Source organism: Podarcis liolepis, assembly GCF_965112155.1.
Source record: "Podarcis liolepis genome assembly, chromosome: 1".
NCBI lineage: Eukaryota > Metazoa > Chordata > Lepidosauria > Squamata > Lacertidae > Podarcis > Podarcis liolepis.
Window position 1 is genome coordinate 69,270,704 of NC_139554.1, and position 17,095 is coordinate 69,287,798.

Genomic DNA, 17,095 nt, shown 5'->3' on the forward strand with positions numbered 1-17,095 from the left:
TTAGACCTCCGGAACAAATTAAGTTCTTAACCCGAGGTGCCACTGTATAGTAGTCTCCAGAAATTTTCTACAATATGATGTTTTAGGATAATGTAGTTTGCCTCTTTATTGATAGAGCAAATGGATATTGGTAGGTGATGTGGCACGCCTTAAAACTCTCATCACAGAACAAAAGAAATCCATATCCATTAGATAGTTCACATTTTAACAGCTCTGTAGCATTCAAACTTGTATGTAACATCCATTGGCTATATTTACAACCTCAAAAGAAAAAGTGTTGGAGGGGGAAAAATGGGTTTTTGATGTCATGACCTACGGGTCAGTATTTAAGCATGCAATTTTCTTTCTTCCTTGGTGCATTAAGCACATACAGCTCCATGCTTCTTCTTTATTCAGAAGCCAAGGCGGCACTCCCTATTAAACTCAGTTCATTAGCTGTAAACAAAATTCCTCATCCCTGATCATGACCAGTTAATGCCTTATTTGCTGCAAACTTAAATAACTTGAAATGATGCCAGGGCCAATTTAACCCCCCTAACAAAAACAACCATTCACTGAAGTGATTTATCAGAGCTATAAACCAAAACTAACAGCTTTAGTTTTACCAGCTCTTTAAAAGGACAGAACTTCACAGCTTAGCCAAACAGCTGCAGCAGTAATCCCATGTCTTGCAGAACAGTTTTAATCATTTGGCCTGCCATGGCAATCAGCTTGCTGCAAGTTTGGAAGACATATTGCTTGGAGATTTACATAAAGAAGCTGCAGAGGATGGTTATGTGTATATAATCAGTTCCAGTAGGTTAGCTCGGTCTGTATAGTATATTGGTACCAAAGCAGTTTAGGAATGGAGGAGATAATACTAAAGGCTCAGTGATAGGGTCTGGACCTAATTTTTTCTACATGGCTTATTAGACATTCCATGACTGTGTCTGAAAGGTATGTTGCATGGGGATATGAAAGGTACATGAAGAGGTCCTATTCCTCATAGTAGCCTGTTGTGGTGCCTGGGTGCAGGTGGGGAGGAGAGTGGGGGCACTGGGCCCCATTTTGCCTGACAGAATTCCTCTGTATGTGGGTGCTGTACCCATGATAAAGTGAATGCATTTCTAATACTTTGATTACTAATGCCAGTTTAGTTCAGAAGTGTGCTTTACAGACTCCAAAAGGAGGCTTTTCAACCATCATGAAAACCCTGCATTTTCTCTTTGCATTTGGACTTCCCATTTCTGGAAGGATAAATTCACAATGTAGTCGGTTAAGTGGTTGGATTTGGATTTTGCCTTAATGGAACACCATAAAGTTATTAGTACTTTCTAAAAAGAAATACAAGAATTAGCTATGGATCTACCATGTAATAGAAGGGCAACTGCTGATTTCTAGTTCCAGGATTAGGTAACTCTCAGAATTGGATGCATGTCAGTGGCCAGATTAGGACACCTATTTAGCTGCAAGTTCCTATTTTTATTTTGAACTGCATTTAGTTCAGATTTTTAGTAACTATCATTTTCTATCTTGCAATAGGACTTTCCACCAACAGAGGCTCCAGTATATTATAGGCTTGCCAAAAAATCCATGGCTTATAGCCGTGGTTTTCAACCAATGTGCTGTGGCACCCTGGGGTGCCTTGAATGGTCAGGGGTGCTGCGACCAACACTGGCCTCTGTCCCTCTTTCCTTCCATCCCTCCTCTGATACCCTCTTGCATTTCTGCATCCCAAAGGCTTGCACAGGTGTTTGCGGCAGCGGCCCTGGCTACAAGCTCCCTAGGTGAATGGTGCCTCTGGGGCTGGCCAGAGGGTGCTTCCCAGGCCCCTGTGGGGCAGTAGGAGAAGGCACCTCTCTTGTGGGGGGCAGCTCAGAGACTGGGGGTGGGGGGCAGCTGCAGCTGCCCAGAGGACTCCCAAGGAGAGGAGGCTGAGGGTGAGAGGCTGCCAGCTCTGCAGGCAAGAGGTGACATAACTGGGCTCCTGAGCCCCACAGGGTACCACAGAAAGAATGCAGTTGGTTGAAAATCTCTGGCTTACAGTAATGTATATTCTCTCCCCTCCCCCACAGGACAGTGCTCACCAGGTGAATACTCAGTTGATGGATTTAAGCCTTGTCTTGCATGTCCTTTGGGGACATATCAGCCTGAGCCAGGTCGAACATCTTGTTTTACCTGTGGTGGAGGTTTGATGACAAAACTTACCGGTGCAACAGTGTTTCAGAATTGTGAGACTAAAGGTAAGAATTAAGGATGCACGAGGAACATAGGCAACCACACTTTTCATTTCCACTTTTTAAGGGTGAAAGCATTCCTTTCAACTGCAAATATAAAAGTTGGAGATCTAGTCTATTCATTTACTTAGAATACTGATCTTGTTTAATAGCCAAAAGAAGTGCTCATTCTCACAATAAAACTCATATTCACATCCAGTGTCAGGAACAACATGGTGTCGCCATGGTGGCAATAGCCATGCCTTAGATAACCTCATTGGCTACGATGCTGCCACTGTGCAAAGCAGGTGACATTTCCTGCCGTAGACCTTGGTATCACCTTTAGGCCTCACTCTGATAAGCAGCAGAGCCGCTGATAAACTCTGAGGCAAGGGCTGAGCAGCTGGAAAGCACTCAAAGCATGCTGGAGGCAACTCCTCCCTTTTCCATTCATACACATGGCCCAAAGTGCTTGTTGGGCAGGGACTAATTGGAAAGAATATATTCAAGCAGGATAGACTAATCCTCAGGACTTTTTTCCTGTATCAAGAGTGGGAAACCTGAAGCCGTCCAGATGTTGTTGGGACTCCAACTTCCAGCACCCCTAGCCAGCATGAACAATGGGAAGGAATTTCAAGGCCGTAGGCTCTCCAACCCTGCCCTACCTATATGGACTTCATTTTCTTAAAGGAATTGCATGCATACACCACACATATACCTTCTTGTGTGGTGAATACATATTTATTTTGCCAGATTCGACATGCACTGAAACTTCCTGCTAAGTGATAGGTGCCCACAGTGTGAACTCCCAAGTGAAATTAGCATATACATTCTTCATCTGTGGCAGTGTGCATGTTGGATGTACACAATTTTTCTGTGCAGAAAATTAGTCTTGGATGAAATGTCATTCAGTGGAATGGCTGCAGTTAATCATGTCACCGCTTATCAAAGCTATTGTAGCATGTTGCTTGTTCGCCTTCTACAGTGCAGTGCTCACCTGGTCATTTCTACAACACTACAACACATCGTTGTATCCGCTGCTCTGTTGGAACATACCAGCCTGAGTTTGGACAGAATTACTGCATTTCATGCCCTGGAAACACAACCACTGATTATGATGGATCAACAAATGTAACTCATTGCAAAGGTAAATACTGATAATCTATGTTGTAGTCAGTCCAAAATGAAAGGACCTAGTACCAACTGCAGTGGGGATAGATGCTATTGGTCTTTCCTTAAGTGAGCAGAAGCCATATCCCCACCCAACAGCAATCACTCCTTGTTAGCCATATCCTGCTTTGGGATGTAGGCTTTCCTAACCTGACTTCATTGCTTTCTTTGGTGTCAGTCTCCAAGTAGCCCTTATCAGTGGACATAGGAAGGAGCTGTTGGTGTCCTCTGCAACAGCTTCTGCTTCAGTTGTGCCAAGTTCTAGACCCTAAGCCTAAGGCAATTCTTCCAGGCCAGGCTTTCTCTAAACACTAAACCAGCCTTTCCAGAACTGATGCCCTCCAGATGTTTTGAACTACAACTCCTATTGTCCATGACCATTGGCTATGCTGGCTGGGGCTGATAGGAGTTGTAGTCCAAAAATCTGAAAGGACACTAGGTTGGAAAAGCTGTACTGTATATGGATTTTGCTCCTTTGTTTTTAGTCATCTTGAAGCAGCTACTCAATAAAAATGGTCTAAGGAATAAAAGATATGCATGATTCCTAGATAGTAGCCAAAGTAATTGTATCAGTTGTGATTGCTGCTGGTGGCATTGCACAGGTGTGAATATTGCTTTCCCCTCTGCCCTGGCTATGGGTAACATATTTCCTTTTTTCCAGACAGGCACTGTGGTGGTGAGCTTGGAGAGTTTACTGGATACATTGAATCCCCAAACTATCCTGGAAATTATCCTGCAAACACAGAATGTACTTGGAGTATAAATCCTCCTCCTAAACGCCGCATCCTGATTGTGGTTCCGGAAATATTTTTGCCAATCGAAGATGAATGTGGAGACTACCTGGTGATGAGAAAAAGCTGTAAGTTAAACTAGGTTTCCATGTCAGGTATATGAATGTATTTCTCCTGATGGATCTTTGCTAGATTTTGTCTGTGCCAAAGCACAGAGTGAAAATCTGGCTCTAAAATGTAGTATAACAGCCTTCATAACAATAAATTCCAGCCATTATGGGTCACACACACACACACACACACACACCACCGATCAGACATATTTTAGATTTAGTGGGGAACTATAGTGATTTGTGGTGGGTGGAGGAGGTAGGGAATTCATCTTATTTTTTTACACAAACATGCTTGCCTTTCCTGGGGTGTACATCTGCCAGCTGGTTGAGTGGAGCCAGAGAGCAAATGATCTGCTGATGGCTGCAGTCACAAGACCACTAAGTCCTAAGATGAATGGGCTTTTGGCAGCAGCAAGCAGAGTCAACCATTGAAAATGACTGCTTTTGTAGAATGGTTCATGTGGGAAGGAAAATAAGAATCCCTGTGACTTACGTGTGTGGGGTGAATAACGAAAGAATCGGGGTGCCTGAATTCAAAATGCAGGGCTAAATTAAGGCTCCAGCGGAAATTCCAAGTAGCAGAGTTTAAACTCACCAAGTCAAGCAGCACAGTGAAGTGTTAGGAATGTAGGCTGTTAAACTTTTTGCAAATCCAGTTTAGTTCGCTTTGTGAAGTGGTTCCCTCTTTCTACCACCTTTTGCATTGAAATAGACTGGAAAGAGAAGCTGCTGAATTACAACTCATTACCAAACTTAAAACCATGAAAAGACCTGGGCTGAACAAAGACATTGGATTCTTATCTCACTATACATACTAAACCATTTCTCACCTTCCCACCCCTTGCCTTTTCCTGTAAGACCTATTACAGTCGTTAAGAGTCGTCAAGAGGCTCTCTCAGCTATCTGCCTATCTCCCATTCCCACCACCCTTCTCAGTAACACCCCTCCCCACCTTCTCACTATATAGAAGGATCTGGCAACTTCTGTTTCAGTGTATCTGAAGAAGTGTGCATGCACACGAAAGCTCATACCAAGAACTAACTTAGTTGGTCTTTAAGGTGCTACTGGAAGGAATTTTTTTATTTTGACTATGTCAGACCAACACAGCTCTATTGTTGTAACCCCTTAAGCACTCGTACATATTTGTGTTTGGCAGCAATTTCCCACTATTTAGCCCAGGCATAGGCAAACTCAGCCCTCCAGATGTTTTGGGACTACAGTTCCCATCATCCCTGACCACTGGTCCTGTTAGCTAGGGATCAAGGGAGTTGTAGGCCAAAAACATCTGGAGGGCCGAGTTTGCCTATGCCTGATTTAGCCTTTGCAAATCTAATGCCCCCCCCCCCGCTCTCCATGCTTGTAGCAGCTTTCAATCCACCAGCTTCTTGCTGCCACTAGTTTTGTTGAGCTCAGGAGATCCTGAAATGTAGTGGTCTTACAGCACTGATAGCATGTCTTTCCATTCAATGGTGATACTTTGGATATGTACGCATTAGCTCCCCCCCCCAGCAGCATTTCATGCTGCATTTGCACATTACTATACACACCAGAGGGGGCATTACCTGTTTGGTTTCCTTACGCATGCAACTCCCCAACTCCTATTCATGAAGCTGTGATCTGTGCTTGTGCAACAGTTGTTTCAAATTTTCACGCCTCAGCTAAACTGCGGAGTGAAATTTGCTTCTGTTTTCAAACTGAATGGAAGCTGGTTTGAGGGGAAATGCATTAAACAGTATTTCTCAAGAAACTACAGGAGAGATGGATTGTGGCTAATGTCATGTGTGCACAGCTTCAGACACCTGCAGCCGGAATGCACAGCCTTAGTATAACTTACTAAAAACAATACCATTGTTTTTGGCATTAACTAAGTTTCATATACACATCCAAGAGCAGCCTTTCTGAATGTAGTGTACTCAGCTAGTAATCTAAGCATTTAGGGAGGCGTAGAAGATTTTACTCCTGCTGAATTAAGTGAGTTTGGAAATAATATGATATTTTTACTGCTTCAGTCATGGCTTGCTACATGCTGGGCCTGTTCTTGTTGATGCAACACTTCATTTTCTTGTGCTGATGGCTTGGCACAGCTCCTAGGCAATAGATCTTTAAAAGCTAAAAATAGCATGTTTATGGAGCCAAATTTTATCTTTGGAGTGTAATCTTGACGTGTGCTTTGCCAATGACCTCAACAGAGCCAAAGGTTCTCATATGGTGCATTGAAACAGGAATATTGATTGCAAACCTGAATTATACCACCATTTCTGTACTGTTCCTTCTATACTACCTTTAATAATAAACCCTTATATTTCGCTTTCAGTTGCCCAATGTGTTCACATGCATTATTTAGTTGCAATCTTTACAAAAACCCTGCATTTTTATTATTTCCTCCATACTGAAAATTTTTATTATTCCTCTTGTATTGTAGAATGGGTGAGAACTGGGTTGAGAGAAAATAGCTTGGCAAAAGCCACATAGCACATTCAAAGCAGAGTCAATATTCCATCTAGAAGATTTGTTCAGTTTCTTAGCTTCTATGCAACCCACAAAGCAGGGCATTAAGCATGCGCTTGGGATAGGTTTTGCTACTGAACAAAAAAGGATTTAGTGTTCTCTTTTCCTTGTGCAATGAACTAGTTTATTGTTATTTCAAAAAAATTATATGCTTCTTGTTTTTTTAAAAAACCCTCAAAGCAGATGATGATGATGATTATGTAGTATTTTGTGTTTTTTATCTTGTATTTTTATGTTGTGAACTATGGATCTATGGTTGTGGGGTAGGATACAAACAAACAAACAATAAATAAATAAATAAAGCATAAAACGATAAAATCAAGAAAAAATCACAGTACTTTAAAACATACAAGAAGTGAAAATACTAAAAAAAATCAAATTTAGAGAAGTAATGTGTTCGAAATGTACTTTTTTATTTTTTTATTTGTATTTATTGTCAGATTGTCAGCAAAACCATAGACTTGTGATAGGACCTCAGTAGAATTGGAAAGCTGCTCAGTACTCCAGTGTTGAGGCGTGGTCCATCTTTCTTCATTGAGCTATCCCACTCAATAGCTTTTTCTGTTGCAGCATGCAGTGGGGGTGTTGTTCCTAGGCTGGAGGTGGCAGTTCCCTGGAAACATTGTCCCACAATGCTTTTAAACCATCTGGAAGTAATGGGAGAGACATATTAGGGTATGACATGTAGCCATCAAGTAAATAATCCGCCCTTTACTAAGATGGATGCTAGCAATGGAGAAGCAGAAAGAAAACTTCAGGGCAATTAATGTTGGGGTGATGGTAGATAGTTGGGTGGGTTGGTGAGAAGAGAATAAAATAAAAGTATTTTGTTGTTCAAAAGAAAAATCCTAAGCTAACAGGTGCCTGATACCTTCCTTTTGTCCATTTTGTTTTGAAGCTTCCTCCAATTCTGTGACCACATACGAAACCTGTCAAACCTACGAACGCCCTATAGCTTTCACTTCCAGGTCTAAGAAGCTCTGGGTCCAGTTCAAGTCCAATGAAGGAAATAGTGCCAAAGGATTCCAAGTCCCTTATGTAACATACGATGGTAAGGAAACCTTAAAAACTGCTGGAACTAATGTGTGGGTGTTTCAATGTGTAAATTTGTGTTTTTACTTTCCATCTCAAAGTCTGGGAGTAGGGGATATCAACATTTTATATAGGTAGAATATTTTATATAAGTGAATTTTTATGTGTCAGGTAAGGACATGCTTCCACACAAAATAACATGGGTATTAACCATGTCCCTTATGAGATGAAATGTGAAATTATTTTGGAGATGGTAAGGGGTGGGGGACAGATGTCTGTTGGGGGTATAACTTTCAAATTGTATCAGATTTTGTCTTTTATGTGCCAGTTCACATTTTTACACAAAATTGTATATTTGTGTATTTGAGACAAGTTAGCTTCTGAACACCTCCAAGTTGCTTTGCTGCAATGTAGGTTTTATTTTTTGATTTAGGAAAGCTGTAACTGGTTTATTGCTGTATCCCAAGAAGTGTCTTTTCTCATAATGGTACAAATGGCTTCACAGTTTCTACTTTGAAGTTGAATTTGGGACTAATCAGTGTTTCAGGCAGATGCAGAGAAAATTGGAAGTTTCATCTTCCTTGTACGTCTGATCTCTATGATAAATTATCCCAAACTACCCTGCGGGAGGCAGTGGAAGACAGGAGTGCCTGGCGTGCTCTGGTCCAGGGGGTCACGAAGAGTCAGACACGACTAAACGACTAAACAACAACAACCCTGGGGTAACAATCTGATGTGATTATGGCATGATGGATTCCAAAGGCCTGCAAGTGCAGCACTTAAAAGCCTAAATCCTTTGGCTTTGCTGCCAGCCAGTGGCAACTTAACCCACCCTTCTTAGCTGGAAACAGGATTTGTTCCACATTTTTTAAACCTGATTTCCATCCTGAAAACACACCAGTGGAAACAGGCTAATACGTTTGATACCAAAATAGTAAATGCTGTTTGCTTATTATACAAAAAAAGTGAAAGGGGAAAAAGCAGGAGTGTTGTAGGCAGATTTTAACATAAAGAGTAGATTTATTTAGCAAAGCTGTATTTGATGTTTGCCACATAGCCAGCATTTATATATGTCTCCAAGGCTGCTTATGATTTCTGCCATGGACCGATTACCGTATATACTCGAATATAAGCCGATTTTTTCAGCATTTCTTTTATGCTGAAAAAGCTTCCCTCAGCTTATACTCAAATGAGGCAGGAGGTGGTGGAGGGACGAGCCCTTTCTCGCCGCTCGTCCCTCCACGGCCGCTGGCCTCTTGCAAGGGCAGGCACAGGAGCCGTGGCTGGGAGAGGCACTGCACTGTGCCTCTCCCAACCAGGCTCATATGCCTGCTCTTGCGAGCGGCAGAGGTGGAACGAGCAGCCCAAAAGGATCCCTTTCGGGCTGCTCCTTCCTCCTCCTTCCCCCTTGCTGCTTTCTATGGAGGAGGAGGAGCGAGCAGCCCGAAAGCAGCTCTTTCAGGCTGCTTGTTCTTCCTCCTCCGCTGCCACAAGGTTTGTGGTGTGGTAAAATTTGGTGCCTCGGCTTATATTCGGGTTGGCTTATACTTGAGTATATAAAGTAATAGTAAGCAGATATGGAACACTTTGTCTCTTTGTCTAAACAGTATAGTTTGTTTCTTGAAGGCTGTTTAGAATAGGTATTAAATCTGCTAATCTGAAAATTGTAGTCTTGGTTATAGATGGGTACATGCAAATGCATGAGTACATTCTGTTTGGGAGCATTTTCAGCCAAAGAATGGGAAATGCTAACAGACTTGCCCAAAGGAGTAGTAAGTACCCCTCCTGTTCAGCCTAGAGATACATGTATGTGCTGCTGATGTACCGTATTTTTCTCTCTATAAGACGCACCAGACCACAAGACGCACCTAGTTTTTGGAGGAGGAAAACAAGAAAAAAATATTCTGAATCTCAGAAGCCAGAACAGCAAGAGGGATCGCTGCGCAGTGAAAGCAGCAATCCCTCTTGCTGTTCTGGCTTCTGGGATAGCTGCGCAGCCTGCATTCGCTCCATAAGACGCACACACATTTCCCCTTACTTTTTAGGAGGGAAAAAGTGAGTCTTATAGAACAAAAAATACGGTAACTCAAATGAATATTTGCAAGTCATGTGTATATGTGTGTGTCTCCAACAGAGGATTATCAGGAACTAATAGAAGACATAGTCAGAGATGGTAGACTGTATGCATCAGAAAATCATCAAGAGATCCTTAAGGTAAACTTGCTCAGTTAATCTCCTGAAGGAAAACATCCATTCATGAGTGACTGCTGTTTGTGCAAATAAAGCTTTAATGCTTTGTTTACAATCTACTGTGACAGAGAGGAAGCTAAACAGGAGGAGGATCAGAAACTAGTCTGACCAAAACTAGTCTGAAGGGAGTGGTGGAGGCAATGTTGACTCAAGATATGCAGATAACTGATGCAGTAAACATGCAGTGTATATGTTAAATAACTGACAATATGCTACCTATAAATATTGCCATAAATCGGCTACCTGAAGCTGCTGTCTCAGCCTGCTGCCTAATAGTAGTGCTGATGGCAAATGCTGATGTTTCTAACTTGTGAACTTGAGCATTAGTAATTGCCTAGCAATCATACATGCCTTCTGTTCCAACTTCTGGAAGCACAGGAATGATGATAGCAATGATATGTGGGTAACTTGGACTAAGCCTTAGCATTTTGGTGGGTTGCACTTTGAATTACAGGAAATAGGAAGGGCCTTTACCTTAACATGTAATAGAAACTGAACCAAGAATTGTGCTTGCACTATTTTCCCCTCAAACTACAGTATATTAAATGACAACTGAGTTCTTTCTTACACTTTCAGGATAAGAAGCTGATAAAGGCATTGTTTGATGTCTTGGCACACCCACAGAACTACTTCAAGTACACAGCACAAGAGTCCAGGGAGATGTTTCCAAGGTCTTTTATTCGATTGTTGCGCTCTAAAGTCTCCAGATTTTTGAGGCCTTACAAATAGTGAACGCTATATTTTGAAAACTTAAAAAGTTACTGACTGTACAGCAGATTTGTTTTGTATTCTCTAAGTTGGGGAAATTTTCAGGAAGCTGCCCAGTCAGTTGTATACAGTGTGTAAATTTTTTTTTAATTAAAAATATAATTATTTCATTGCCATCTGTTTTATTTTCTGCCATTACATTACCTACTGCAGGGGTAGCCAACATGGTGCCCTCCAGCTGTTGTGGAGTACAACTCCTACCATCAAATAACCTTTGGCCATGTAGGCAGGGTCTGATGGAAGTTCGTAACATCTGGAGGGACCATGTTGGCTATCCCTGATATACTAGTAGTTATGAATGAAGGTTGCAAGTGGTTTGTTCCTTTTTATATATAATAATATTGGTCCTATGATTTAAGCAGCTTTCTCGAATTGTAGAAATCTTCCCTCAATTTCCCACAAGAGGGCACCATGTTGCATCAATTTAAAAGTACAACGAAGCAGTTTCTACTATTATGTCTCCCAAGACCAGTTTAAAAAGGATAGCACTCAAACATTGGAGAGGGGAGCAGAGTCAGTGAACTTTCTTCTTGTGACAATACACTTATTGTCAGCTCTTTTTCCTCTAGACAATATAAGTGTCTATAAAAAAAAAACATTCTACCAGATATTTGCTATATAAGCCATTAATTTAATTGAAATCTCTTTTTACCTGGCTTTATGTTGTTTGTGAATCTGAGAGTGATGAAAGTTTATAGGGGGGAGCTCTAATATAACCTGCTACTTCCTGGATTGCAAATCCTTACTTTTGCTCTCCCAATGTGTTATACACAGGTTGGGCACTGAAGCACTGAATTAGAAGTGGGGCTGTGCTGCTGGCCCTAGCCACCACCACCCCACACCTGACCTCTGAACATCAAGTGTGCACACGCAAAGAGGAAATCCTACAGCTGCTCTCAAGTAGGGACTCCTCTTCAGACATCCTCACTAGGACTCTGGGCACACAAGAGCAGAGCAGCCCACCCCTCTTTAAATGCACGTGTGTAAATACATAAATAGGACCTTTATTTTCAGCGTTATCAATTTGGCTACAAACAAGCCTGCATTTTTAACATGCGTACTGAAATCAAATTGAGAAAGGGACAAAAATGAGGGTTTATACACACTGCAATTCCAGTGGAAAGGGCTAACGTAGAAGACACTTTGCTTTATATTAGGAGAATGGGCTGTGTCTATAAGCAAAGAGAGGTCTACCACCCAAGACCAGTGAGGAGGAAGGATCATATTCCAGGACTGACCTTTGATTTGATTTTGATTTAATACTTGCATGCTGCTATTCAAACAATGATCTTGAGCTCAAAGCAGCTCACAATAAGAATAAGCAAGCAACATTTCCCTCAATATAACTGTATCCAAAAGTACAACAGCATATAAGTAAAGCAAAAACAAACCATTTAATAAACAAGTAATGCAGGCAAATGCAAGCTCATAATAATTCAAAAATAACTTTTCCCAGGCAGCAGGGTCTTTCAAAAATTCAGCCACAAAACTGAGCTCAAAGTAGCAACAAAATTTGCTCTCTTTTTTCCAGCTGAGTCTGTTCCATAGAAAGTTTCCTGGATACCCATCCAGCCTTGTCTATCCATTTATTTACTTCCAAAGGAACTTGCTTACAGGTAGGCCTAAGTTTACAGTCTGGAAAATGCTAGTGGCATCCAGCTTGAAAACTAGTTCTATAAGATACTGAGCTCCCTGCTGTTGCTGTAGCAATCATCACAATTTTGAATGCCACATGGAACGTTTCATGGAGCGGAATGAGTTGTCCGTACTCAATTTTCCAGTTAATTTTAACATCTGAAATTTTAGAGTTAAAAAACTGGATAGGCCACATCTCTCATTTTTTTAGAAAAGGTCCCTCAACGGAATAACAGTTTCACCAACTTCCAGTACCTGGGCAGGTTCTTGTGGGACCATTTAGTCTCAAGTGGCATGGAGGGGACTCCTGAAGTAAAGTGAAGGTCATCAATTATCCAGCATTTCTAATGGTCCTAATAAATAATAGACAGGCCCGTGCTTACGATCTCATTGATGTGAGAAGGTAACTGTTAAGCTTCATCCAAGACAAAGGAATACACTGTCCTTGTCCTAGATGTGTTGATAGGGGTTGCAATTAGAGCTGCCAGGTTTTGAACTTACCCCTGTGGTGGTAAAACCTTTAGCAGTGGTTTTATCGGCAGGTGTTATCGGGTGAAGGCATTTATCTCCACATCATGAAAAGCTCCAGCAGCTGATTCCTGCAGATCAACCTGTAACTAAAGGTACAGAAACACATTAGCCTATATTTTTCCCAGTTTAGCTGGCAACCCCTAGTGCAGTTCACCAAACACTTGCTGTGTACAACTTCCTTTCATGTCAGTGAGGCTCATATGGCTCTCCTGGGCAAACTCCATTGAAATAAATAGAATACAGCAACAGTATACTTGATTATGCCAATACTGATGGAAGGCTTTGTGTACAAGCACAGACAATTTGGGAGGATTGGGTATGGGGCTAGCAGCTGTAATTGATTGTATTTAGGATTAGACCATTCTGTGCAGGGCAAGGCTATCTGGAGTAACAACCTCCAGTTTTAGGTTGCTTCTACACTAGAGCCTAATGGTGCTGCCAAAGCATTGCTTTTCCACAATTATCAAGAAGTGGAACAAAAACAAAAGGTTCCACACAAACAATTAGTCTAGGTTTGACTTCCCATATATTCCCAAGTAAGTCCTCTTAATCAAATATTCTCTGCAATTTTAGCTACCATTGTCTTCCTTGAAAGTTCATCCAGCTTTACTGCTTTCTGAGGAGCAAGGATTATTTGGAAATAGCCTACTAATGGTCCCTTTGTTAATTGTCTGTTATGTCCTATCCTTGTGGTGTGGGTAATTTAGCCAAACAGAACTACTTGACTATATAAAATGGAAAGGAAGCCAATAATTGAAGCCTCCAACCTCCACAAGAACAGAAACTGGCATAGGGACAATTAACAGCAGCCATTCAAGGGATAATTAATTCTAGTTACACTAATCAGAAAGAAATAAAAGGGTCCAGGAAAGGTTTAAAAGTATGACCCCTAAAAGCCTCCATAGTCCTTTCCTGTTCATGTTAGATAGGCTGCTGTTGCAACTGTGTTTTACCATAAAACCCTGTGTCAAAAAACACAGAAGATACTGGAATGCACAGGCTGACAATGGTGTTATCTGGATGCCCCATAAAAAAGTGAGAGCACAAAGGATGGCAATTCTAGTGTAAAGGGGCTAATGTGAAAGTCACCTTAGGAAGATCTTTCCCCACAACAGTTTTCATTTCCCAAAGTTCTTTAGTTTCCGTGGTAACTTGTCTGTTGGATGGATGAACCTTTGGCCTGATCCAGCAGGACTCTTTCTTTCTAGTTTAAGAACCTAAGTAAAGAAAACAAAGACTATTGAGGTTTCTTCGATACTAGGTCCAAAAAAAGCTACAAATTCAGTACAATGATAACTGGTTAAACATAACATAACATGACGTAAGAATAGCCTGCTGGATCAGACCAATGGCCTATCTAGTCCAGCATCCTGTTCTCAGAGTGGCCAATCAGATTCCTATGGGAAACCGGGGAGCAGAACATGATCAAAAGGGCTCTCTACCCTCCTGTTGTTTCCAGCAACTGGTATTCAGAAGCCCAGGCTGCTTCCAGCTGTGGAGGTAGAGCATAGCCATCATGACTAGCAGCCATTGACAGCCTCCTCCACCATGAATTTGTCAACCCTCTTTTAAAGCCATCCTGCTTGGCGGCCATCAGTGCCTCTGGGGGGAGTGAGTTCTATAGTTGGACCATGTGCTGCATTTATAGGTACTTTCCATTATCTGTCCTAAATTTTCCAACATTCAGCTTCATTGGATGGCCACAAGTTCTAGTGTTATGAGGGTGAGAAACTTTCTCTAGTGTTTTTCTCCATGCCTTGCATAATTTTATAAATTTCTACCATGTCACCTATTACTTGCTATTTCTCCAAGCTAAAAAGTCTCAAGCGTACAACCTTTCTTCACAGAGGAGTCAGCCCCTTGATTAGTTTAGTTGCCCCTTTCTGAACCTTTGCCATCTCTAAAATATCCTCTAAGAGATGAGGGGATCAGAACTGTACACCAAATAAGGTCACACCATATATTTGCATAACAGCATTATCCCAGTAGTGATATATGGAAGTGAGAGCTGGATCATAAAGAAGGCTGATCACCGAAGAATTGATGCTTTTGAATTCTGGTGCTGGAGGAGACTCTTGAGAGTCCCATGGACTGCAAGAAGATCAAACCTATCCATTCTTAAGGAAATCAGCCCTGAGTGCTCCCTGGAAGGACAGATCCTGAAGCTGAAGCTCCAATACTTTGGCCACCTCATGAGAAGAGAAGACTCCCTGGAAAAGACCCTGATGCTGGGAAAGATTGAGGGCACAAGGAGAAGGGGACGACAGAGGACGAGATGGTTGGATAGTGTTCTCGCGGCTACCAGCATGAGTTTGACCAAACTGTGGGAGGCAGTGGAAGACAGGAGTGCCTGGCGTGCTCTGGTCCATGGGGTCATGAAGAGTCGGACACGACTAAACAACAACAACAACAATTATTATATTGACATTTTTATTTTCCTTTCCTTTCCTAATGATGCCTAGAATAGAATTTGGCTTTGTCATGACCACCACACACTGGGTTGACATCTTCATTGAGCTATATACTATGACCCCAAGATCTCACTCCTGGTCCGACACCACCAGTTCAGACCCCATGAGCATGTATGTAAAATTAAGATCTTTTTGCTGCAACATGCATTCACTTTATTCTTGTTTACACTGAATTGCCCTGGAACCCTTGGAATCTCGCACTGTTTGGGGATTGGGGTGGTGTGCAACAGTGTGTGTGTGTGTGTGTGTGTGTGTGTGGACACACACACACATCTACATTTTTATATCTACATTCTTCTCAATACAAGATAGAAGGTATTTATGATGCAAATCATTGCACCATCTTTAAATATTCATATAGTAATTGTTGAGAAAGCACGAGGTTTATTTTATGCACTTAGCACAATATTTTGTACTATTTCTTAATGTATTAAAAATAAATTTAAAAATGATTTTCGTAAAGTGTAAGATTACCTACCTAGCTCCATTTCTACACCAAGATTTATTGTATTTGACTGTTTTTAATACCACTGTGGCCTGTAGTGCAATTAGAAAAGCTTTTCTATGGATGATGCAAAACTTCAAGGCCACCAAATTCTTCTTCATTTGCATGCTGAAATAGATGACACATTTACCCTTGAGCAGTACTCAAAAAGGATTGCATTTTCATAGCACTCCTCTACCTCAGCTTTGATATAGGCACTAGTCCTGCTGCGAATAAGAGCTTATTGAACCTTTGCTAATGCGAGACGAGATGCAAGGCTTCTGTCCTATAGCTCTTCCTTTCTATTACATAAAAGAGACAGCATCCATTTAGGGGGAGGGCTTTGTTTTTGCTCTCTGTTTTCTCTCCCTTAGCCCAGAGATGAGGTGAACAAACAAAGCATCTTTCTTTAATCAACTGGCTAAGTGCCAAACGCCTCCAAAGGTGAAAAAGAGATTGCTTTTACCCTCAGAGTTCTGTATGCTTGTAAAGATTCATTACATAATAGGCTATTCTAAAAAGAAAAGGGGACAGGACAAACCTCTCCTGTGTTTAAACTGCTAGGCCGCAGTTGCATTTTGGCCTTTTGGTGTCTGAATGAGAGTATAATTCCAAGCCTTGCGGTAGTTCCACCTCTACTTGGATGACCATCTTCAGAGGGAGTTTTGTTCAGCCCTGTGTGGGGTTCTGCAGGGTTCGACTTTATCCCCCATGCTGCTTAACAACTACATGAAACTGCTGGCAGGAGTCATCTGGAATTTTGGAGTGCACTGTCAACAATACGTGTACAGTGGTACCTCGGGTTACAGACACTTCAGGTTAACCACGCTTCAGGTTACAGACTCTGCTAACCCAGAAATATTACCTCGGGGTAAGAATTTTGCTTCAGGATGAGAGCGGCAGCGCGGTGGCAGTGGGAGGCCCCATTAGCTAAAGTGGTACCTCAGGTTAAGAACAGTTTCAGGTTAAGAACAGACCTCCAGAATGAATTAAGTTCTTAACCTGAGGTACCACTGTACATTGATGATACACTGCTCTATCCTTCCTTTACACCTGCGGGTGTGGCACTGGCTGCAGTAGACCCATGTCTGGCCTTGGTATTGGACTGGATGAGAACAATTCCTTGCCTTGGCAAGGGTGGGAACAGGATAAAAACTAAAGGTGTGATCATGATACATTGTGAGGCTGGCTCCATGAAATTACTCTT

The 17,095-nt window shown here is 41.7% G+C and overlaps 1 protein-coding gene across 5 annotated transcripts in view; it reads left to right on the forward strand.

The window, feature by feature from the left end:
* SCUBE2 (signal peptide, CUB domain and EGF like domain containing 2) overlaps positions 1 to 10,877 on the forward strand; it is a 48,257-nt gene extending 37,380 nt beyond the window's left edge. For all 5 annotated transcript variants that reach the window (XM_083477016.1, XM_083477020.1, XM_083477019.1 and 2 more), the window contains 6 exons: positions 2,055 to 2,222; positions 3,181 to 3,342; positions 4,027 to 4,224; positions 7,616 to 7,768; positions 9,884 to 9,963; positions 10,576 to 10,877. In XM_083477016.1, coding sequence (XP_083333142.1) covers positions 2,055 to 2,222; positions 3,181 to 3,342; positions 4,027 to 4,224; positions 7,616 to 7,768; positions 9,884 to 9,963; positions 10,576 to 10,728 — 914 coding nt within the window. In that variant the 3' untranslated portion in view covers positions 10,729 to 10,877. The remainder of the gene's footprint in view (positions 1 to 2,054; positions 2,223 to 3,180; positions 3,343 to 4,026; positions 4,225 to 7,615; positions 7,769 to 9,883; positions 9,964 to 10,575) is intronic.
* Positions 10,878 to 17,095: the final 6,218 nt, after the last annotated feature.